Source organism: Vigna umbellata, chromosome 7, assembly GCF_029865625.1.
Source record: "Vigna umbellata cultivar VRB3 chromosome 7, Vumbellata_1.0, whole genome shotgun sequence".
NCBI lineage: Eukaryota > Viridiplantae > Streptophyta > Magnoliopsida > Fabales > Fabaceae > Vigna > Vigna umbellata.
Window position 1 is genome coordinate 445,068 of NC_142171.1, and position 25,825 is coordinate 470,892.

Sequence of the window (25,825 nt, forward strand, 5' to 3'; positions counted from 1 at the left end):
TCACACCACTGATCAATGATGAAACAAACACACAGAAAGAGAAAACAAGAAAGAAGAAATGTGATAATTTGAATGTGATAAAAAAGAGCTTTTTAAAGCTCATCAAGGTTAGACATATATTAATTATGGTTGACAAGTGAATGAAGAACTTTAAATGTAACTGAAGTATAAATAAATATAAATAAATAAATATAATAAAATTGAACCATGCATTTGATTAAAGAAAAATTGTGGACCTTCTCTAATAAATTATCTCAATTTTTTTAATAAATTATCTCAATTTTAGGCTTATCCAAAATAATATTTTTGTTTGGTGTTTCGGTTGGAAAGGTACGAGGGTTCGTTCTTCCTTCCTCTGCTTTGTTCTTATCGTTTCATCCTCTTCAAGAACATAATCTATTTCGATAGGTTGTTGATATGCAGAAAACATTCTCTCACGTATTTATTATGAGCTTAAGAGAGATCGCTCACGTTGTATTTAGGGAGTCTATTTTCGATGCGCTTTAAGTCCCCATTCCTCTCTGCACCGAGCGTTAGACTCTAGGAGTTCACTTTGGAATCATTTCGTAGGCCGAGAAAGTTTAAGTGAATTCACTTTGGAATCACCGGCAGACTCTAGGAGTTCTCTTTGGAACTGTTCTCTAGACTGAACAAAAATGATAAGAGTTCTTTTCAAAACTTTTTCCCTAGGTTGAGCAAGAAACGCTAAGGAGTTCTCTTTGAAACTTTTTCCTAGGTTGAGCGGGGACACTAGGAGTTCTCTTTGGAACTTTTTCCTAGGTTAAGTAGGAAACGCTGGTTGTTCTCTTTGGAACTTTTTCCTAGGTTGAGCAGAAATACAAGGAGTTCTCTTTGGAACTTTTTCATGAGAAAGATATTTTAACTCACAAAAAGGTGTTAAACAAAATAAAGTAAACGCTTCAATAATTTATAATCTATTTTTATAATGAAAAGTCATTGGAACCTGATAAGACTTAACGTAGGTGGTCCCAACTGACCAAGCGGGAAGGGACTGAACTTTCCTATGCAAGATATTTTCACTCACAAAAATATGCGTTAAACAAAATAAGGTAAACGCTTCAATATTTTATAATTTATTTTTATAATGAAAAGCCATTAGAACCTGACAAGACTGCAACGTAGGTGATCCAACTAACTAAGCAAGAAGGGACTAAATTCTTGTGCAAGATATTTTCACTCACAAAAATATGCGTTAAACAAAATAAAGTAAATGCTTGAATATTTTATAATTTTCTTTGTTGTGGAGGCATTTAATTTTTTTTGCTTCGTAAACCTCTAATAGTTACCTGAAAGTTCTCAAAACAAAATACATGTCTTTAGAATTTATTATGGAATTTTTTGTTCTTGTTGCGCGTCTGGTTTCTCGTGGTTTCATAGGGATGTCGCTCTGCTCCACGGTGGGCGCCAAAATGTTTCGGTTGAAAAGGTCCAAGGGTCGGTTGTCCTACCTTACTCTGCTTTGCTCTGATCGTTCAATCCTCTTCAAGAACACAATCCACTATGATGGGTTGTTGACCTGCAGAAAACACTGTGATGCTCAAGTCAGATATCTTTTTCAAAGATCTCTATTTTATTAAGATAGAATAATGTGTCACATCAATTCTATACTCATAGGACTTGCAATCAAGCCCATTAATTAATCATTAATATCGTATATTGATATGGTAATCAAACCATTAATGTATGCTAATATACTTGTTAACTTGCCATAAATGATCGTTGCACTATTAATTAGTCTTTAATTACCTAAAGTGGTTGCCTCGACAGATCGGCTACACCTATCGGTAAGTTGATTCTCATTGTAACTCTGACCAGTATATTTCATATATTACATTTGGAATAGTTATTTTAAATTGACTTGCTTGGGTATTTTAATTTTCATTCCTCATTCTAGTTTTGGTTTTGATTAGTAGATAATGAACACAAATTTTGATGTAAATTAAAGAAATTTTTTATATGAAATAAAAAACGTTATTTAAAAGGTAAAAATATTTAATATGTGTTTTCATTGAATATGAAATATTTCATTGATAATATAAAATAACTATTTGTTGGTAATAGTGCTAATTAACAACAAAATGAACTATTATTTACAAGAGTGGTATAAATATTGGTTAAACATATACTAATGTACTATTATGGTTGTGTTTTAGTCAATTAAACAAGTTAGTTTTGACAGTGAGTTTCACTCTAAAGTACATATTTATTTCTTATCCATATCCTCTTTGCTTCTCCTTATGCAAGTTTTATAAGTATTTTTTTTTCTCAAAAAAATACTATAAACTATTTTTGTGTATTACATGATATATTGTTAGATTTATATATGTAAAATTTTAAATAAAGAAAAGGTTTAAAAACACAAAATACAAATATAATTAATTTAATGATGATTTGTTCATTTCTTAACTGCTATCTAATATTTTTAAGCTAGTTTATGATTTTGTTTGGTGAAACACGTCCTATATTTAGATGTACAAATAAGAAAGAGTAAAAATTAATGAAAAAGTAAATTATGAGATAATTTCAATAAAGAAAACTATATATTTTATGGTTTTACATTGAAAAAAAAAGGGAAAAAATATGGAAAAATGTAATTAAAATAATTTTTTTGTTACATGAAAAATTTAGGATAAAGTCAATGTCTCTCTAACTATAAGAATAAAGTGAAATTTATCTTAGATCAGAGAAATAAACATGAAGAAAAAAACTAGCATACATTTTCTGTCTTGAAACTTTTGCAGAAGATATTTCCTTCGTACTATATCTTTTTTTTAAATCTTTGCATTGAATTATTACAAAATTGATATGTATTTTTTAACGTACAAAATTTTTATTCAAATATTTTTATAGTTGTTATAAAAAAAGAAAATTTTCTTTAACTAGCATAATTTATTACTTTAATAATAAAAATATTACCCTCATTAATTATTTATGTATTTAAAATGTTGTTTTCAGATTTTAAAATTTCAAACAATTGTAGTACTATCAAACAAAATGCCATTCATTTAAAAGAAAACGTTTTTATTCCTAACTTGACAGACTTGCATCAATTAATGATGTTTGGAAGTTATAAAGACTATTATTATTGTTTTCTAAACATTTATGATATATTAATTTTTCAAATAAAATTATTAAAACTTCACCAAATAAAGTTAAAAAAGATTAATGTTTCACAACTCATCAAGATAACATTGAAAAACTACAGTAATTGCATTTTAATTGTGCTTAATTAGCAATCAACCAGGGTTTTATGTGAGACCAAAGTGAATTCTATCATATCAATAACAACCAAGATAACATTTAAATGCATTCTCTCTCATAAGTTGAAATTTATTTGAAATTACAAAATTTTGTTACAATATTAAGCATTGATCTCTCTTGATTTTGTAGTTTCAATTAGAGAAAGAGAATGTGTTAAACAAAAATATTAGAAGGTCTATTTTTATCACTTCAATCAATGATGACAGCCTTAAACAACTCACATTTTTTTTATACTTTTTATTTGTGTTTAATGTTTTCTCTGTTAAAAATATTACTTTTTTAGCATCAAATTAATTTTTCATCGGTATTATATGTTTTTTTGTCTGTTAAATATTTGTTGAACTTTACTTTTAATCCTTTAAAAAAATATTACTAATGGTCAAAGTTTTACCGGGGTTATTTAAAAGTTAGATTTGCATCCCATGAGATTAAAAACTATTACATACTAAGAAAAATATCATATTATCGTTAAAAAATTATCAATAAAAAAAATTCTATCGATAAAATAATATTTAGTGATTTGTTGATAAAATAAAATTTATTCACATATTCTACATGTATATGTATTGACAAATTTTGGATTGTTAGTTACTAGAAAAAAAAAACCCAATGGATCTATTGGTAAAACCATCAATAATTTTTATTGTCAATATTTTTGTTAATAAATTTTATCGGTAAAATGGACACTAAAGTTTTAATGGGAGGTTTTGAATATGTTGTGGTAAAATTAGTCAATAATTTTCTTTAAAATTGGTGGATAATTGAATTTTTAAAAAATTTGTTGATAATTGAATATTTGAAAATTCATCAATAGTTGTATTCTGAATATTTGTTCAATAATCAATAATCACTAATAAAGTCATAATAAAGACTCTATGTATTTTTTCAAACAAAATTATTAAAAATAGGGTATGTTTACCTTTTGTTCTATTTTTGACTCATTTTAACACTTTTGAACTGTATGTGGCTTTAGGTTTCATTCATGTGGCTCAAAATAACTTAAAACAAATATTTGTTTAGTTGTGATCATAGTGATACATTTAGTTTTATAATATAATGTTTGTGTAGGTAGTTAGAGTATCTTGTGAGGATTAAAGCTTTAGAACCCTTTTTAGTTAGAGGTTCTCCATTATAAGTAAGAGAAACTTATAGTTTATAATTGCTCAAATTTTTATCTACTTGATGGTTTGTGGCTTATGGTGATTGTAATTAGTGTTCTATGATATTTGTGATATTGAAGTTTTCTTTTGGAATGTATTATTTACATATGACTGAGTTATTATGAATGAAATTGGATTGGTAAAATCTAAATTTGTGAATATTACATCATGGTGATCAATTAGTGTTATTTGAGCAAAGTTTTATATGGATTAGATTTATTTTACACCAGAGAAAGGGAAAATAACTCAAATAGACCAATGGATCAATTCGATATGTATATCAGTTTTGAGTTTCTACATTGACCTTAGGCACACAACATAGTTGTGCGCCAAAGGAGAAATTAATTCCAATGAGTTCAAAAGGTTTTGAAAAACATGAAAACACTAGAAAGGGAAAGGTTTGAATAGTGTTTTAAAATCTTTTTGCAAGATAATGTTTAATGACTATTGCAGGGGTTAGATAATCTAGAGACGCTTGTGTTTTTAACTAAGCGTTTAATAAGCAAAGCAATAACACAAGTATTTTTATATTAGTTCACTTCAATCTAAGCTACGTTCAATTCTCCCTTAAGACTCTAAAGGGTTTTCACTAATCTTTACAAAGATTACAACGCGTATAAACCACTCATGGTCTACAACAATCCAAGTGGAATGGTGAGTTTACTCACTCCTGGTTCCAACTAGTCTACCTGATTAAACTGTTTAGCTCTCGTGAACTAAACAAACAAGTGTTTTGATTCACTTTTGAATTTACCAACACAACTAAGGTGTTTTTGGTTTACAAATGCATATTCAACAAACTCTCATAGAGAGGATACATTCAATACAATGAAATATGTTAAGTTCAAAAGATTTTTCTAGTTCAATGAAATACATAGATGATGTATGCTTTTGAAGGAGAATAACAACGTAAAGACTCAATAAATAATTCTTTCATTTTTTCTCTTCATGAGTCCTCCTTTTATAGCCATGTTCAAGAAAGATACGTTATTCATATAGAGTTGACCTTCTTGCGAGTAGGTGACTTCAGGTACAAAGATTTGTATTATTCTGCATCTTAAAAAGAACAACATTGCTTTATCAGTGTGAGCTTGTATGGCTATGTCAGGACATAAAGATTTAAGGAAACATTCCCATAATGTCTTCCTATCACTTAACGTCTTTTCTAGTCCTTGTGCAGAGCTTTTAAATAAAGTTTGGTAGTGTCATTATCTGCATAAATAAAGAGAACAAAAGCAAAGTAGATTAATAGGTGTAGTACATTCATGAATTTAATGTTCTTACGTTTAGAGAACATTTAGACATGATTCCTAGTCTGAAACGTTTAGCATGAGTTTGTTGTTTTTAAGTAGTTGATACGATTCTGTTCAGGAAAGAGTACGATCTTTTCTGAATTTGAATCCTCAAGGGGTATAATAAAAATAAATCAAAGAAAAACGTGGAATAAGACAAAGATGGGGACGTCACAATCTAGAAAATTGATAAGTCAAGGAATATTCGCCACAAAGATGTTAATCTTTGATAAGAGTCAAAGTTCTAAACAAAGAACCAAGAGAATCCTCTCTAAAAAATTAAAATGTATATATTATGACTCAAAAGTGTCTACATATGCATTTTGTGCCCCTATATATAGGTACAAATGTTTAAGGCACCTAAAAAATCCTAAAAGAAAGCCCAAAGACATTGGGTCCAAAAATAACTTGAAAAATAGAAACAAATTGTTTGCAATTAAAATATAAAAAAATACAATTTATTTAATTTCCTAAATTATTCTTCAATTGTGTTAATGATCTTCACGTTCTTTAAATTCCTCTCTTCATGAAGATTATAAGATTTAAGATTCAAGGAGACATGTTTTGATCTTTAACCTTATCATAAATTCTTTGAATTCCAATTGTTCTTTTTCAAGTTCTTCACATGTATGTTTTAGGAGATAATCCTCTATTAATAGTATTTCTTTTGACAATAAAATATTCCTCATTTAATACTACTTGTTCTAGACACGCGTTTTGTCAAATATTGTCTAACATTTATAACAGACACGTCATAATAATTTGTTTGTGTTTATCAACGGTGTTTTATTAAACATTTCTTATATAAGCTTTACTCACTAAAAGATATTTATTTCATTAAGTGTTGTATGTTAAACTTCAAAATATAGGTTGTTAGACACTCTAGTCTTTCTAGATGATCTTGTCTTAACAATTTTTTTTTATGTTTAACAAATACACATGCTAAACGAAATATATTTATGAGGATTTTGAAAAATTTAGACGATGTTGATTAAAGCATAATTATATCTTTTAGATAGATGCTAGACTATGTGGTTTAGAACGTTTAATTAGTTCATAGTCTAAACGATATATCTTAGAGTTTTTACATATTAAAGCTATCAGAGTAGTAATTTGTTTGAAGGTTAGAGAATGGAAGCGCTACCCAAATTTCGTAGAGAAAGGATCAACGTAGTTGATCAAGAGGTAAGGGGAGTTAAATCATGTATGTTTATTTTTGTGAAAAGATGATGATATGAGCTTGTTGTTTGGACATGAATGTTGGTTGTTATTTAGCAAATATACTTCTTGAGCAATTGTTTTTCTGTTAAGTATGAGATTTTATTGATTTTTGGCCAATATAGTGATGATATATAGAGTGTTTTAAAATGTAAGTTATGAAATTTTGTTAGAAACATGATGTATGCAAACTAATGTGAGATTTGTGAAACTTGTTGGGAACACTTTGACTAAGGGAATATAACGTACTTAAGTTGTCCATTGAGATACACCTCTCTTTCCTAGAAGTCTACCCAACAAACTTTCAATTTATATCTTTCAAAAAACAAAAAGTACACACTGTCTTGATGCAGAATTAAATGTGATGTTGGTTGCTGTATTTAGCTTGTTGTTTCTATTCAGAAAAATAATTGTTACATGCTATTTTTGGTACATATTTTAGGGTATAAATACTCGTTGTATAATAACTTGCTGTTTTGTTTTTGAAAGATAATTATACTATTTTTTGGTGTAGATTTTAAGTATGAGTATTTACTGTATTTGTGCAGTGGTTTTTGGTGGTTTAGTGTATAAAAATAAATTTGGGGATGTAGTATGTTATGATAAATAAAAATTATGGTAATGTGTAGAATTTTGCCCACGTAATGGTTATACAAGATGAGTTTGAAATGAGAAATAGATAACTAAATGAAATGGATGAGTAGTAATGTTACTTTGGTTGCCACTTATTATGTCAGTAAGTCAAGTATTTATTCCACAGTTCATGTATATTACAAGAGACTTGAAAAATGAGGAATTTGGTTGTTAATAGAATGGAACATATTAGCGTTTAAAAATTTTAATGGTAGATTGTGTGACTTTCATCTTTGCTAAACTAAATAGTTATTTATCTATGTTTATAAATATTTTTTTTATTTTGTTGAAAATCTTTTAATTAAAAAATAGTTAAGTTTAGAAAAAAATCAAATAAATATTTTTAAAAAACTTTATTTAAAAGATAGAATTAAAAAATTAATGTAAATATATGTAGATATGAATTAGTAAAATTAAATATTTTTTCAACCACTGAACTTAAAACTGGTGCGAGAGCATAACTTGTTAGCTTTTACAAATAAAATTAAACATGATCCTTAAAACGTATTTTATTTAAACATATTACATTGAATAACTCATCAATCGAATATTCAAACTGGTGAGGGAACTCATCGAACAGTTTAAATGTGAACCGCGTAAATTCAACATTTGAATCCAACAAGTAATTGGGCAATACAATGCCCCGACCCAAATAACTTAACCCGATGACGTGTACCCTAGTTCCTTCCAGCGTCTTCCCCAACACAAAACAGGCTAATAAAACTCAGAATTCTCCTTCTTTTCCAGCGGTTCAGGTACTTTCGTCACCGGTTGAAACAGAAGTTTTTCACAATAACGCGAAGGTAATCGTGGAATTGAGTAATGGAAGGGAATGCGAAAAGCGAGCAAATCGTGGATGTAGGGGCGGTTGTCGAAGCTGTTTCAGCTGATGACGGTGATGCTCCTCTCTACAGCCTCGAAAGTCTTTGCATGCGATGTGGTGAAAACGTAAGCTTCTCCCATTTTCCGTCACCACTTGCTTTTCCTATGGCTTTTCAATGAATTCACCATGTTCGTTTCTACTTTTTCGCGCACCTCCGGCGTGATTGACTCACAGATTCAATTCTCCATTCTTTTACATTTATTTCTTTACTCTGAACTTTGCGATGTTAGCGTTTCGTTATCTTCTTCCCCTGCGTCAATGCGTTTAATTTGTATTCAATATTCGATTACTTTAACTCCTTCTTTTGGCGTCCCTCGTAATTACAAGGTGAGCTTTAGAAGTACATGCCCTGCTCATTTGTTTCTTCTTCTTCTTCTTCGCGTCATTGCTTTTAATATAATATGTACAATGCCCGATCATGTTTACTCTTTTTTTTTTCTCTTCCCTCGTAATTACTCGGTGAACGTTGACGAAGTTTAAATAATGCAGCTTGTTTTTTTCTTCCTCTGCGTCAATGCTTTTAATTTGTATTCAGTACACTATTCTTTTTGCTCTTGTTGGTGAACCTTCTCACGTTCTAAACCATGCACCATTTTTTTCTCCTCTTGCTTCGATGCGTTTAATTTGAGTCGGTGGTGTGTTTAATTTATCGATCAATGCGTTTAGTTTGGGGTTTGTGGGGTGGTAGTGAACACCGCTTTGAACTTACAACTTCTTGAACCGAGGTAGTTTAGTTTTCATTTTGCTCAAGTTTGAAAAAGTTACTTGTAATAGTACTATTTGGTTAGCATAAGCTTTTGGCAGAAAATTATCAATATAAGTCTTTTTCTAGTTTATTTTAGTAATCAAACTTATTCCTTGAAGTTTCATGTAATGGGAACTTAGTTAAGCTCTTAATTACGGACTAGGAGTAGTAGAATAGTTAGCACTTCATTTATTTACAAGCGACATTGTTACCCGAGTAATTGAGTAATGACACTTTGTGTGTTTCATCTTTTGTGTTGTTCTATCCATGGCCACGTTAAAAATCAATGAAACAATTATTTATTAGTGAAGAAATGATTCAAGTACACCCTAAGCTTTAATATTGTATCTTCATCCAAAATTTTTAAATTTTATCACCTGACCTGAATCTCTGTCATGTTTGTCAGGGGATTACAAGATTTTTATTGACTTTAATTCCTCACTTCAGAAAGGTATGTCTTGTCTATTGCTCCATTTACTCTTGTGATTGGCAAGTGGTTACTGTTTTTGATCCTTCATTGGTAGGTATTGGGATATATCATATATGAAGTTAAATTTCACCTTTATTTCTGTTATCTTTATGCTTAGGCCTCATTCACTTTTTTTTTCCTGATGTTTTCTGTTACATATTTCAATTAAATGAATTAGCATTTTTTATTCACAAATTAGATAACGAATCATATTGCATACTGTTATTTTTATCTGCTGTTTTCTTTTGTTTTGTCTGTCCATTTGTTTTCTTAAATATAACTCCCCACATTTACCTTTCCTGCAGATTTTGTTATCAGCTTTTGAATGTCCACACTGTGGTGAGAGGTAAACCCTTTAGTCTATGCCCTCCTCTCGTGCATTGACTATTATTGGTTCCTTTGATCTTTCTCAAAAGTTATTGATTTTTATCTGTTAGGAACAATGAAGTACAGTTTGCTGGTGAAATTCAACCACGTGGTTGTCGTTACACTTTGGCAATCCCATCAGGCGAGCAGAAGGTTGGGTTTATTCAAATTTCAACTCCCCATCCCCATATGATTATTGTAAATGATATAACACAACATATATGGCCCCTAGATGAATTTTAAACATGTTGTAGTAACCAGGGTACATATAATACTGATTTGGGTGCAGGTACTCCAATACTCTTTATCATCTAGCTTCTTCCCATTCAGTTAATGTCCATGCTGAGGTTCTTGACACTAGTGACTGCCCTAGTTTGAAGGATGAATTTTCACACTTTTGCCGATGTCTTTCTCTTAAATAGCATCCATGTTTAAGTTAGAAGACCATTGGTGTTAGAATCAATATTTACCTTGTAGGATCATACTGTCCCATGAGTTAAATACACCCTGGAAAATCCCTTTCTTCTCATTTGTGAAGCCCTTCCCAACCTATTAATAACCTTCTTCGTCTTGCAGTGATTCAACCTTTTCTTTGTCACAACTGCATACCTTGGCTCTGTGATTCCGTTGTTTCTTAGACCAGTGCCACATGTAACTTCTATTATTTCACATTCCTTTGGCTGTAGAAACATTTTCAGCTTAGTAATCCTTACCATACAAGTTAATTTTGTGGGCTCATATTCTGTTTTGGTAACAAAGCCAATCCTAAATCCATTGCCGGGTCACCTGCATTGGCCGAATCCAGTCTGATAGACCTTGGAATAGGGGTTGGCGGCTCAAATGCACATTAATTAAGGACAACCCTGGCTCACCATAATTTGCAGCCTTGCGAACCCTCATTGTGATAGGTGTGAGTGGGTGAGTATAAATCCCGCATAAGGCGGAAAATTTTACTTAACAAACCAGTATTGTGTGGTTAACTTAAATCCTAAACTTAAATTCTAAGAAAGTTCAACAGCATAGTTTTCTAGTCAACTAAAAAAAATAGAATTAAGAATTTCTTTCCCACATTCCTGATTATACTATTTGGATACTATGACTTACTATTATTATAATTTTTAAATCTACTTTTGTTTTATACTGTGATTTAAGAGGTTATTTTCTTTTTTTATGATATTCTTATGCATATGTACTATATATGTATAATTTTGCATTTTAGGTAAAATCCTAAGATCTTACCATCCAAGTTAAGATCCCCTATTTACGAGTTCTTATTCTCCCTCCTTATCCTAGGTAGATTATAGAGTTTAACATTGTAAAAGGCATCTATCATGTAATGATATGAAACTATATGAAGCAAGATGGTATGCAATCAAGATTGTCAAACTTAAGAGTTCATAGAAAGACGTGGAGGCTTTGTAGACTTGTCTCAAACTTGTAAGAGTTTGCTTACCGTAAAAAATGTTAACAATAAATAACATAGTAACATTTGAATTCCATAAAAACACCGTTACAAAAAGTAAATTACAATAGTAAAGCATCTTGCTTTGTCAATACATTTCTACTAAATAAGTTTAAACTACATCAAATAATTAAAAAATAAAATATTATCACTAATTCTTGTTTGTAAAGTAACAAGTAAATTATTCTATTATATATTATGCTTTAAATATCTTATTATATTTTTTATTATTTTTATTCTTATGTTGATCATAGTCTATATTATGCTGTATATAGTTTTTATATTTGCTTTTTAGGTTTAATTATGTTTGTAGTTTCTAAACTTTGGGGTGAATTTGGTTTTGGTCTCCCAAACTAAAATAAGCTCATTGTAGTCCCTTAAATTAAAAAAGAAAATATTATCACTAATTCTTGTTTGTAAAGTAACAAGTAAATTATTCTATTATATATTATGCTTTAAATATCTTATTATATTTTTTATTATTTTTATTCTTATGTTGATCATAGTCTATATTATGCTGTATATAGTTTTTATATTTGCTTTTTAGGTTTAATTATGTTTGTAGTTTCTAAACTTTGGGGTGAATTTGGTTTTGGTCTCCCAAACTAAAATAAGCTCATTGTAGTCCCTTAAATTAAAAAAGAAAATATTATCACTAATTCTTGTTTGTAAAGTAACAAGTAAATTATTCTATTATATATTATGCTTTAAATATCTTATTATATTTTTTATTATTTTTATTCTTATGTTGATCATAGTCTATATTATGCTGTAAATAGTTTTTATATTTGCTTTTTAGGTTTAATTATGTTTGTAGTTTCTAAACTTTGGGGTGAATTTGGTTTTGGTCTCCCAAACTAAAATAAGCTCATTGTAGTCCCTTAAATTAAAAAAGAAAAAAGAGATGGTTTTATTCCCTAGTCATTAAATTGGAGGGACTAAAATCAGTTCTCTACAGATTATTTTGGTTCCTCGAAATTTGATGTCTAGGCACTGAATTCATGTTATATTTTTCAAATTTAAGGGACTAAAACTTTTTAAACTTGGAAGACCAAAATTAGAGATAAAAAATTTAAGGGGCTAAAGCGAAATCAAGATATTTTTTTTTCATTCTTAAGTTGACTATTTTATATGATATATTGTTGAAAGGATTAGTGACAAAATAAGTCAAGGAGGACTGTGCCACTCTAGTGCCATGTTGAGGAGAGAGAAATCGAGAAATAATGGAGTGAGTACGGTGTGCTGGGTACACACATGAGTATTCTTATTTATAATGAAAAAGAGATACAATAATAAGGAACAAAATCACTATCAATATCTAATAATTGGAAATATTTGGCAGGATATCTCCCTATTTAATGTAATCAAATCATATATGTAACAATCAACTCATCTATGTGACATATATGTTATGTTTTACATATAATAAGGAACAAAAGAGATACAATAATAAGGAACAAAAGAGATACAATAATAAGGAACAAAATCACTATCAATAAGGAACAAATCATATCTGTAACAATCAATTTTTCACTAACCAGTAGTCTTATTGCATGAAACAGAACATCCTCCAGGAAATAGCCGTATAGAATAAATTATGGCCTATGTATGCTTCCTTGGTATTATTTTATTTTTGTTTGTAAGCTTGTCTTTTTTGCTTACCGTTATGATAATTTGTTTATACAAGTGTCTGACAAGTTTATTGAATGCAGATGCTAAATCGTCAAGTGGTTAAATCAGAATCTGCTACCATTAAGGTATTTAAATTTGTTGTATATGTTCTTTATATTTATTTAAACTTGTTTACTCTGTTTCCTATTTAGATTGTAATCTTAAAAATTCTTTAATTCATTGACACCCTGGTTCTTGTCTCTTTAAAGTCTTAGGGCTAAGGCACATAGTCTTAGTTGAGCTCATATTATCTACCTACCTATTTATCTATATGCTGTCTATTTAGATAGATAGAAAGATAGATATTTTTATGAAGGAAACAATTTAAAATGTTGATTCTAAATTTTAGTGACTAGCTCTATTATTGAAAATTCAAGTCTATGTAATAAATTTATTCAAAGGACACCTTGCTTTTATGTATGATTGTGCAGATACCTGAACTGGATTTTGAGATTCCACCAGAGGCTCAGCGTGGTAGTCTGTCAACGGTACTTCTGATACATATTTCAATTTACTTTGTTGTTTTCTGTTCCTGACAATGACATGACTTGAGATCTAAAACAGAGAAAAATAGTTCTAAAGGGCTTGAAAGACCCTTCTCAGTTCTATTATTTATATAGATAAAAAACTGATACAATAGATAGATGGAAGATGAAGAGATTGTCCTAGACTGCTAGGAACAATCATTATAGATAACCCAACACACAACTACCTACTTTTAGGCCCTGCTCTACTAATCATAGGTAGACTTAATAATTATTCTAACAACATGTTTGCTTCAATTTTTTTCGGGGTAAGACGGGGAGTTACCTGTTATTTCTTGTCAAGAAAAATCTCAATTCTCAACATTGCATTTTTATTTTAAGATGGTTAAATTTACTCCGCATGTGTATAGTTATCTAGTGAATAAAGATGTCAATGTGTCCTTTGTACTTGGTCAAAACAATTTCTGAATTAATAAGAAGAGATTGTTATCCTTTTAGTCTATTGATTTTTAGTTTGTTTGATTTAGTTTAGATTTCTGAAGCTCTAGGTCCATCTCAATCATATCATAACTTTGGCAATTTCCATATGCACCCTGTATTTTGTAGCCAGGATGATGCTCATCGTGAATAATATTCTTAATTTCTACAATTGGAAATGTAAATTGTGGGTATCAGAGAACTCTAACGCTTTCTTTGTGAAAATTCATGAACATTGAACTGTTGAAAATTGTAGTGAAATGATTCAACAATATATTTTGCTCTGTAATTATAGGTGGAAGGGATACTTATGAGAGCAGGTGATGAACTTCAGGCCCTTCAAGAGGAACGCAAAGTACTACTTGTTTCTGTGCTAAATATTTTTATCTGAAGTATGAGTTTCTCTTTAAGTAACTTAATTAATGATATGCTTTCTATCTGCTAGAAAGTGGCTCCAGAGACAGCTGACGCAATTGATCAGTTCTTGGTGAAACTGCGAGCCTGTGCAACAGGAGAATCAGCCATCACCTTTATTCTTGATGATCCTGCTGGAAATAGCTTCATCGATAACCCGTAAGTGATTATGCATTGTTGATGTTTTTTAAATGAATAAAATTATTTTAATTAGAGAAGATGATAGGTTCCCGGACTAGGAACCTAATCAAGAACTAGCTTCTTGAGACAAAACAACACAAGGTATAAAGGAAACGGGGTATTATTGACAAAAGAATGTTTGTACAGCAAGAAGAATAGAGGCTTAACCCTCTCCACAGGTCAATACCTGTTTTACAATCCAATCACCAAAAGTCCCTTCCCCGCTAACTAAATCTCTATTTATAACTACCTCTCCCGGCTCTCCTTAACTGCGGTAAGCCGTTAAGAGCTAACAGCCAGTTAGTTAGTCTTCTTTCTTCTCTCGTACACTATCCATCTCTGCCTATTCCTTTCAGGCCTATCAATACCCTCCGCCTGAAACTCAACCTTGTCCCCAAGGTTGAAATCGGGATATTGCTCTCGGATGGTCACTTCGTCGTCCCAAGTTGCCCCATCTGGACCCCCTTCTTGCCACTCTATCAACAACTGTGGCACGGTCTTCTTCCCTTGTTGTGCTTGCCTTCTTCCCAGGACGCCCACTGGCCAAAATGATAGCTCTTCTACCTGTAAATCTCGCGGCAACTCCTTCTCTACTCTTTGCTCGCATATAGCCCTTTTCAGTTGGGACACATGAAAAACTGGGTGAATACGGGCTGTATCGGGCAGCTGCAACTTGTAAGCTACCTCCCCCACCCTCTGGATGATCTGAAATGGCCCGAAATATCTCGCTGCTAACTTTGGGTGAAATTTAGTTGGCATTGAAGTCTGCCTATGAGGCCTTATCCTTAGATAGACCCAATCACCTACCTCCATATTCACTGGTTTCCTCTTTTTGTTGGCTTGCCGCGCCATCAACTTCTGTGCCCTCTCCAAATGGAACCTCACTGCCTCAAGGCTTCATCTCGGGTATGAAGCTCTTGACTTACCGCCTTTACTAACGTTTCACCTGGAATGAATTTATGCAGCGAGGGGGGTTGTCTCCCATAAACCGTCTCAAACGGAGTGCATTTTATAGCTGCTTGATAGCTGGTATTGTACCAATACTCAGCCCAAGGTAACACTGTCATCCATCCTCCCGGCTGTTCCGAACAAAAACATCTGAGATACCCTTCCCGCACCCTGTTTACAACCTCAGTTTGCCCATCCGTTTTTGGGTGGTATGCGGTGCTCATCTTCAACTTTGTCCCCTGTCCTTTAAACAATTCTTTCCAGAAAACACTTAAGAAGAAGGGGTCCTTGTCACTTACAATGGACTGGGGAATCCCATGCAACCTAATAATTTCTCGGGTGAAGACTTGTGATGAAGTCTTGCGTTTTCCACGCGGACTTGTGATGAAGTCTCGCGTTTTCCAGGGTGTAGGCCGAATGGGTATTAGGATCCTTCTTGATTTCTTCCACCACCTTCTATAAAATTGCATCAGCCTCCACTTCCCGTGTTATTTCTTCGAAATCCTGCCAATAGGGTCTGGCCACCATCCTCAGTTCTCTTTCTTCTGTGTTTTCCCCCTCACTCTTCCTTGACAGAGGATCGACAACCTTATTTGCAGCTCTAGCTTTATAAACGATCTCGATGTCGTAACCCATCAGCTTGGCAATCCAGTTTTGTTGGTTCTGGGTAGTGATGCGCTGCTCAAGCAAGTCTCGGAGACTCTTCTGATCGGTGTGGACGACAAATCGCTGCCCCAAGAGGTAAGGCCTCCAATGCTGAATAGCCATTACCAGTGCCATCAACTCTTTTTCGTAAATAGATTTATTTAACGTTCCCTCGGATAAGGCCTTACTAAAGAAGGCTATGGGTTTTCTTTCCTGCATCAAAACCGCTCCCACCCCTCGGCTAGAAGCGTCACATTCTCTATGTGAAATGTTTGCTGGAAATCTGGCAGTGACAATACTGGGCTGTGGTCATCGCTCTCTTCAAAGTTTGCCATGCCTCCTGCTTTTTCACTCCAAACAAACCCTCTTTTCTTCAGCAACTCCGTCAAAGGTTTAGCCATCTTGCCATAATCTTTGACGAACCTTCTGTAGTATCCCGTCAACCCCAAGAATCCTCTTAACCCCTTTATCGTTTTCGGCGTCTCCCATTCCAGAACAGTTGTCACCTTATCAGCATCCATCTCCACCCCTCCGTGTGAAATCACATGTCCCAAGTATTTTATTTGAGTCTGCCCGAACTCACACTTTCCCTTGTTGGCCACCCAGTTATCTTGTTCCAACATTGAAAGAACCTTTCTTACATGCTCCAGATGCTCCCTCCAAGTCTGGCTGTAAACGAATATGTCGTCGAAGAAAACTAGGACTAACTTCCTCAAGAAGGGTTGGAAGAGACAATTCATCGCATTTTGAAATGTTGCTGGCACGTTGGTGAGCCTGAAGGGCATCACCATAAACTCGTAATGCCCCTGGTGCGTTCTAAATGCCGTCTTCTCGATATCCTTCTCTCCCATGCGAATCTGATGGTACCCCGCCTTCAAGTCTATTTTAGAGAAGTAACACGCCCCCCTCAACTCATCCAACAATACTTCAATCACTGGGATAGGAAACTTATCCGGCACCATGGCTCGATTGAGTGCCCTGTAGTCGACGCAGAACCTCCAGCTGTCGTCCTTCTTCTTAACCAGAATGACAGGGCTCGAGTAGGGACTGTGGCTTGGTCGAATCACCCTCGTCCGAAGCATCTCGATGACTTGCCATTCTATCTTGCCCTTCATCGCGTGTGGATACCGGTAAGGCCTAACGTTGACGGGATCTATTCCCTCCTTGAGCGATATCTGATGTACCCTTCCCCATTCAGGCGGCAACCCAGTGGGTTCAGAAAAAACCTAGCTATACTGGCCCAATATCTGCTCCATCACTTCCCTCTGTTTCTTGGTGAGGCCCTGGCAATTCTGTATACCCTCTTGGGCCTCTACTGAGCCCAATTCCCAAATTAATAGGCAAACTTCCACTTCATTTATTTTCGACAAAGCCTTGGGTCCCACCAATTTTCTTTCTAACGTGGGGTCACCTTTTATTGTTACCTCCTCCCCTTGTTGGTACAACATGGTTAACGTACCCCAGTCAACGGTCACCTTTCCATGTTCTCCAAACCATTCAACACTGAGAATCAACTCCACTCCTCTTAGCTCGAACAAATAGAACCGTTCAACAATTTCTGCATTCCCCATCTTCAATGCCATCTGCTCACAGCACCCACTGATCGTCTTCCTTTGTCCGTCGCCTAAGCTCACCAGATAAGGATGGGTGTCCACTACCGTCAACTCCAATTCCTCCGCCACCCTTCGACTGATGAAGTTGTGGCTAGCGCCACTATCGATAAGAACCAACACCTCTCACCAGTCTATTCGGCCCCTTAATTTCATCGTCTTGGGAGAAGATAGCCCCCCGTCGATAGTGCCGACAACTCCATTTCGACGAGGTTTAGTTCAGGTTCCACTTCTTCTCCAACTTCCTCCTCCTCTTCGGCCATGATCAACATCTGCAATCCCCGTTTCGGGCAACGATGGCTGAGGCTGAAAGGCCTGCCGCATAAAAAACATCTCCCTTCCTCCCTCCTTTTCACGTACTCCGAATACGGCAAGTTGTGAGTGTTCCTCTCCCTCCTGTCACCGATCGTCCTTGCTTTGCTGCCCCCTTGGGTTGCTTCTCTCCTCACGGACCCTACACTTTTGGCGATCCCCCCTTTATTTGGCGTGTCTCGATGGGTTTCGACTCGCGTAGCAGACCCCGCCGATCGTCCCCACGTACCTTGATTCTTGGACGCCGATCCTCCTCCCATTCTCGAGACTATAAATCTCTCCACATGTTGCGCTTTCGCATAACCGTCATCAGGTCTGGTGGGTCGTGCGGCCTGAAGTCCTGCCATGAAGTAACCCAGAATCTGCTCCTTTGGAATCTTGGACGTCTGTCCCACCAGCGTATCGAACTCCCTGACATAATCCTCCACCGTCCCGACCTGCTTGATGGTCGACAATTTCTCGTAAACGGTTCCCCTCGTCCCTCCTCTGAATCTAATTCCTAGGGCTCTCTTCAATCCTTCCCAAGAATAGTTCTTGGTTTTCTCCCTCCAAAACCTAAACCAATTTCCCGCATATCCCTCCATTCTAATGAAAACTAGTTGCAATTTCTCCTCATCATCTACCTTCTACACCTCAAAAAAATTTTCCGCCCTACTAATCCAGTTCCAGGGTTCGCCTCCTTCGAACACGGGTAGGTCCACCCATTTTCGCCAATTCGTCAGGCCGTCCTGATGCCCTATTCCCGTCTTCCACTTTCCCTTTCCGGCCTGCCGTCGTTATCATTTACGGAGGATTCACTACCCTCCCGGCGCTGCCCGTGTGGGTCTTGTTTGCGATCTCCCAACAATTTCAGAATCGCTCGGACGTCTTGGCGCATTGCCTCATAGTTCTGCCTCAATGCTCCAGTCTCATGTCGCAAAAAGACCGTATCCGCCTTCATCTCAGCCAACGTAATCTCTACCGCCTCCATTTGACCCTCTAACGCCAACACTCTGCCCTCCATCCCGTGCGTACGTCACCCTTCCTATTGAAGATCCGGCAGGTCGGACCAATTGATAGGTTCCGGACTAGGAACCTAATCAAGAACTAGCTTCTTGACACAAAACAACACAAGGTATGAAGGAAAAAGGGTATTATTGACAAAAGAATGTTTGTACAGCAAGAAGGATAGAGGCTTAACCCTCTCCCCAGGTCAATACCTGTTTTAGAATCCAATCACCAAAAGTCCAATCACCAAAAGTCCCTTCCCCATTAACTAAACCTCTATTTATAACTACCTCTCCCGCCTCTCCTTAACTGCTGTAAGCCGTTAAAAGCTAACAGCCAGTTAGTTAGTCTTCTTTCTTCTCTCGTACACCTATTCCTTTCAGGCCTATCAGAAGAGATTATAAAGGTATTCTTCACATACAAGTAAATGACACAAGGGATTCAGTGATAACATATAGGGAGTAGCCTTGTGGATTTTTTGTTCAAGAGATGAGTGTGGTTTAGTTTGTAAATTGTGTTGACCTCTGTATAGGCTCAAATTTAGTCACATTGTGCTTGTGCGTGACTTTGGATTAGATGCATGCCTTTCTGAATCATACCATACTGTATCTTTTAACTTATTTGAAATTGGTCAAGACAAACATATATTTGTTGGTTAGGCAAACTTGTGCTGGCATTTGGTACTTGGTAATATTAGTCCACTATCTGGTACTATTTTAAGTAAATGGAGAACACATTGAATAGGTTTGCACCATCATCTGATCCATCACTGACGATCAAGTTTTATGAGAGAACTCCTGAGCAGCAAGCATCATTGGGATACCTTGTTGATTCCACACAGATTGAAGGAACTCGTGTTGACCCCCTTGAAGGGGGAGAAGGTGTGCCTACTGATCAAGTAAGGACAGAACCACATGGATCAATAGGGGCGACAGCTGGGCATCGAGCCATTGCTCAGAGTAACAGTGCAGAAATGGCTGAAGCCTTGTTTCGATATACGGCACCAGAAGAGGTACAATTGCTGAAGTATAGTTATGTGTACTGAGCTTTGCCCTTATTTGTTTGTTCACTCGGTGTCAGATTTCTGATTTTTCTTGACAGGTGATGACTTTCCCATCTACTTGTGGTGCCTGTGCTGCCAAGTGTGAGACTCGAATGTTTGTCACCAGTATCCTCTTAGCAGCATTTTCAATACTTTCCTTGGGGTATTGTTTGATTATGTTACATTTCTTTAGAAGGATTCTGTCATTTTAAACTCGATAATTAAAATTTATTGGGTTAAAGAGGATTTATATTTTGTGTATGCAAGAGTACATAACTTTGTGGGGTAAAATAAAATTATATAAACTATTGGGACTTATTTTTCTTTGATTCCATGTTTGTATTCCAGTTGAAATTTGGAGCTTTACTCACTATTTTGGTCTGCAGTAAACTGTAATTGTATAAACTATAGGGGATGGCTTTTCGTTATTTTAAATTCTGTTTTGATTCTATGTTTCACGTTTTAAGTTGAAACTGGAAGCTTAGCATCATCGATTTGGGACTGAATATTTTTCGGATAACCATGTGTTCAATTAAAAATCATGAAAATGATCTACTTTCAAATTTCAGAAACTTGACTATGGATTTAATCTTCTCAAAATTAATTTCAAAATGAAACATCTGTCTACAATGTTGACATGTACTCCAATTGCTGATCAGGTAAAAACTAGATAATATTTATTTACTTTCTTGATAGCAGTGTCAATGCCACATCCCAATTTTATATTTTATATTGTTGCATGAACAATTCTTGGTATTTCTTCCACACTGTTGAGCTTAACAATGGACAGATATTCCTTACTTTCAAGAAGTAATTGTTATGGCATCCACATGTGATGTCTGTGGCTACCGCAACTCTGAGGTATTCTGATTTCTTGAGTGTGACTGTCTTTTTAGGGCTGGATTATAATTAATTTTCACCTTGCAGTTGAAACCTGGTGGACGAATTCCTGAAAAGGGGAAAAAAATTACTCTTTCTGTGAAGAATATCAATGACCTTAGCCGTGATGTAATAAAGGTCTGTAATTCTTTTCGTGATCTTAACTAATCTGAACCCATTAGTTTCTTATTTATATGTTAAGGGATGAATGATGGATCTTGTAGTTTATCCTTGCATTTAGGGAGCATGTAATTTTCTTATTTCTAGTATGCAATTACTGCAAATTGGGATCAGTAAAAGAAATTTCATTAAATAAAAGAAGGTACTTTGTGTTTTGGTTATTGAGGTTATATAGCCTTCAAATGTGGGGAAAAATGTAAGCTTCCAAACTTGTTTTGCTGAAAGTGTAAAGTAACCAAGTATAGAAACTAATCATGAGAGCTCTTTCAGTGCCACTTTAAAATTTTGCTTTATTCTTCAATGTATTTTGACATCTATAGCATTTTAAGGAATTAAATTTGCATTTCGGGGTTATCAGAAAGCTGAAATGATTCATCAAAAGATAACTTAGAAGTGTTAACATGAACATGTTCTGTTTTCAATGATATGTCAAAAGTTGTAATGATACACGTACAGTCTTGCTTGTAAAGATAACCTGTCAAAAATGTCATGACTGAGTAGTTTGGTTTGATTAGTCTGATACTGCAAGTGTAAAAGTTCCGGAAGTTGACTTGGAGCTGGCAAGCGGAACCCTTGGAGGAATAGTTACAACTGTTGAAGGTTTAATCACAAGAATTGGTGAAAGTAAGTATCCTTTCTATCAATCACATAAACTATAATCTAGGCAGCATCCTAATGAGATAGAAGAAGGATTAGGAGTCATCTTTGTGAAAGGAAAGGACATCATAGTACCCATACACTTTGTTTAGCTTCAATTGTAACAAAATGATGAAAACATTTTTCTTTTCAATAGATCTTTCATTTTTCAACCAATTTATCGTCATTATATGTTTCTTTCATTCCAAAATCTATCTCAAATATGTTTTGAAAGTCGTCTAAATGCCAAATTTGTATTTGTTTTGGAAGGGTGGAGTTTAAACGGTTATCTTTTATCATGTTTATGATGTTCTTGATCCTGTCGTGTGATTTAGTTTTTAATATAATCTAAGAGTAAATATCCTTAAACTTTGATGCAAAATTGGAATTCTTCGTTGTGCCAAACTTGGATACAATTTGGTCTTCAAACTTTAAAATTGAATAGATATAGTCTTTCTAACATACCTACGTTTTAACGTGTTAAATAGAACATGTGGTAAATAGCGTTTGAATTATTTACATTATTTAACATTTTCTGTCTCAAATGCCAGATTGGAATGCCTTTCGTTTGACACTAATTCTTTTTAATATCATTAGATTAAAATGACTACATTTATTCATTTTTAAAGTTTGAAATTTGGGATATGGACGAATTCCAAGTGTCCAACTTTAGAGATTACAAACATATTTATCCCTATTATCTATTTATTTTTTCTAGAATGTATCAATGTAGAATTTAATTTTATGGGATTTGCTTGTTCAGGCCTTGAGAGGGTCCATGGCTTTACTTTTGGAGATAGTCTTGATGAAAATAGTAGAAGCAAGTGGATAGACTTTAAAACAAGACTAAACAAGGTAACACATGACTATTTATCAGTTATTATTTCAATTTTTTATATTTATTTTTGCACCATGTTTTGTGGCCAATTGGGAAAAGAAGGAAGCTTGCAAACATTTGGCATTGGTTCAGGAGACATTGTCCTGTTTTGTTCCTGTTTTGACACTTCAGTTTGATAAATTTTATCATAAAAAGAAATGGACAACAAAGAGAAAAGGGTCTATTAAATTTTAACCAAATGTATTCTACAAGATGGGTCCCATTCTGAGCAACAAAGACCTGTGGTCCTATCTTTGAATTTGAAGGCTTGAATTTTACCTAACCGAATTAAATTTATTGGTTCTAGGTCTTAATCCCAATTTTTTTTATCTCCATCCTTTCATTGTATGCAGCTTCTTAGCTTAGAAGAAGCTTGGACTCTAATTCTTGATGATGCATTAGCCAATTCTTTTATAGCACCTGCAACTGATGATCTGAAAGAGGACAAACAATTAGCATGTAAGTTTTCCAGCTCTGACATAAATAAAGCTATACTTTGTGTTGATAAAGTTCACATTTTCTGAGTTGAATTTGTGAATCTGTTTTTTCCCCTTTCCATTTCTATCGTTATACCGATTTCATTCACTGTCCATATTTTCATAGACCTGAGAAATGTTCCTTGTCTTTTTCTTTTTCTAATGAAAGGTTGAAACATTGATCTTTTATTCCATAAAATATCTGATTCGATTCAACTATTGGAGTTGCTAGAAACCCCGAATTCAGTATAGACCATCATGTGAAAAAAAAAACAAAAATAAGTTTATTTCAGAGATTTCCCCTTTTTAGGTATTCGTGCTTCAACCTTTTGCTTTAAAGTGTGCGCCCTGAGTAGGCTGCAAATTGGATTTCATGTGACGAATGGGTCTAATGTGCTGAATGTGAAAATATGATTCTGATTGTTTGATGTTGTGGTTATCTAGACTGTGATGCATAGTTTTCATGTACATAGTCATGTATTGTGGTTTTCTGTTTGGAAATGTTGTTAACACAATGTTTCTCCAGTTGAGGAATACGAGAGGTCATGGGAACAAAATGAAGAATTAGGTCTGAATGATATGGACACCTCTTCTGCCGAAGTTGGTTCTGCACCAACCAATACTTCTAAAATTGAGTGAACATCATGTGATTTCCCTCTCCTCACTTCCAACCAAAACAAATGGAAGTATTTTTGTGATAGTTTGATATCATTGAGAGAGAAGAATGGAAAAGTCTCTTGTCTTAGAGCCTCATCGGCTTATTGATATATTTTAATTTAAGCCCATTAATTTGTATCATCCTTCTACAATAGTTCAGCTGAAAGATGTAGGTTATTGTGATTAGTTAATTGTTTTTTATTTTTGTTTTTCTGGTTTTGTGACCACATGAGAGTGTTTCTTAGAGCAAATCTTTTCTTCTCCTTTTTTAGCATACTGGCGATAATTATCAAATGTTGTAATATATTAACAAAGATACACTTGAAATATACTTGGATATTTTTAATTATGTCGATTAAGCATTGGTGGATATTGAACATACTCATGGTTTGTAATTTAAAGAGGAAGATAAAGAAAAATAATAAATTAATTATTAACATTAATATTCTTAAAGGTAAAGTTGGTAATTAAAGATTTTGTTATAACTTATCTCTATTAGTTTTAAATTGCATAAATTATATTTCATTGAAAGCAGTTGTAACATTCCAAAAATACAGAATAAAATTATATAAAATAATCACATAAAATAATCACATAGAATAATCACATGTTAATAATATTACAGATTAGTCTTACGAAAGATTGGCCGAACGATCTTACAGAATAACGAGAAAATTAAAACTGTACAAATAAGCCATCTAGATCGAACGATTTATAAAAGATCTATATCGCACGGTCATACAAAAGAAAAAAGTAAAATAAACTAACTACTGACCGAATGGTTCTACTGTTCTGTATTAACTTCTACTTCGATCAAATTTTTTTCTTCTAGCGCTTCTTTCAGTAGCTCTTATCCTTTTGCTCACATCCACACGGATGATCATTGCAACAGGACAAACAACTAAATGTACAAAACGGACAAGACAGAAAAATATGGTAAGCTTATGTAATTTAATTTATGTATCAGCATATATTTCACACAATCAACTAAACAAGATAAATCATTTACTCCTTCATGCAAAGCCTAATATTAGACTCTGACTGTCCGGACTGTATGAATTTTGTGTAGCTACGATGTTCGTGCATCCGGTAGTAACTGGGATAACCTCAACAGCTGTCACCCGAGGTTAGTCCTATTTGTCCAAATTAACCATAAGGACTAGGACCTCCTGCCATTTCCACACATGACTTATCCTTCTCTACGTGAGAATGAGTAATCACGGAATATCAGGATGAACCGCCAGCTTAGCGTGCCCACTTTCATACTTTACCAATTCCAATATCCATTCATGAGATATTCCTCCCCAGAATACTTTTTCATAATCAAAGTCATTTCATCTATATCATATTCCATCATCTTTCATCATTAAAACTTCAACTTAACCAATTTGAATAACGATCCCGTAGGATACCAAATACCGAACGTTAGTTTTTAACCCAAAACAAGACTGAACACTTGGAGTGAGACCGAGATGTCTCCAACTCAAAACTAATCAAATCGAGAGAGTTACTCACTTGTTGTGAAAGAGACCGAATACAATAATACTCCTTAGAGACCAATAGAATCGAACGTTATTTTCCAAGTGAGCCAATTTAATGAACCGACTCTTGAGATTTCAAACCGAACACAGTAAAGCATAGGTCAAGTGCTAAGACTCTAGGCCGAAACCAATTAAGACAGATACTGTAGGACATCAAATAATAACACTTGACGTAATCATATGAAGAAATCGAACGCCAATAAATACTTAGCTTCTTAATGAATTAAACATCAAGGAAACCGAATGCCAGTCGAAGACCGGGCACTGTAGAGAGTGAACACTATTGAGTTTGGACGAA

At 34.2% G+C, this 25,825-nt stretch overlaps 1 protein-coding gene across 1 annotated transcript; it reads left to right on the forward strand.

Moving 5' to 3' along the window:
* Window positions 1–8,306: 8,306 nt before the first annotated feature.
* LOC124841360 (uncharacterized) lies at window positions 8,307–24,335 on the forward strand. Its single transcript, XM_088094931.1, has 16 exons — window positions 8,307–8,533; window positions 9,620–9,664; window positions 9,988–10,028; window positions 10,120–10,201; window positions 13,223–13,267; window positions 13,613–13,669; window positions 14,439–14,498; window positions 14,589–14,716; window positions 19,984–20,251; window positions 20,341–20,407; window positions 21,072–21,142; window positions 21,209–21,298; window positions 21,856–21,964; window positions 22,740–22,831; window positions 23,207–23,312; window positions 23,856–24,335. Exons 1-16 carry the CDS (start codon window positions 8,408–8,410, stop codon window positions 23,966–23,968), a joined length of 1,500 nt encoding a protein of 499 aa, XP_087951057.1. The 5' UTR covers window positions 8,307–8,407; the 3' UTR covers window positions 23,969–24,335.
* Window positions 24,336–25,825: the final 1,490 nt, after the last annotated feature.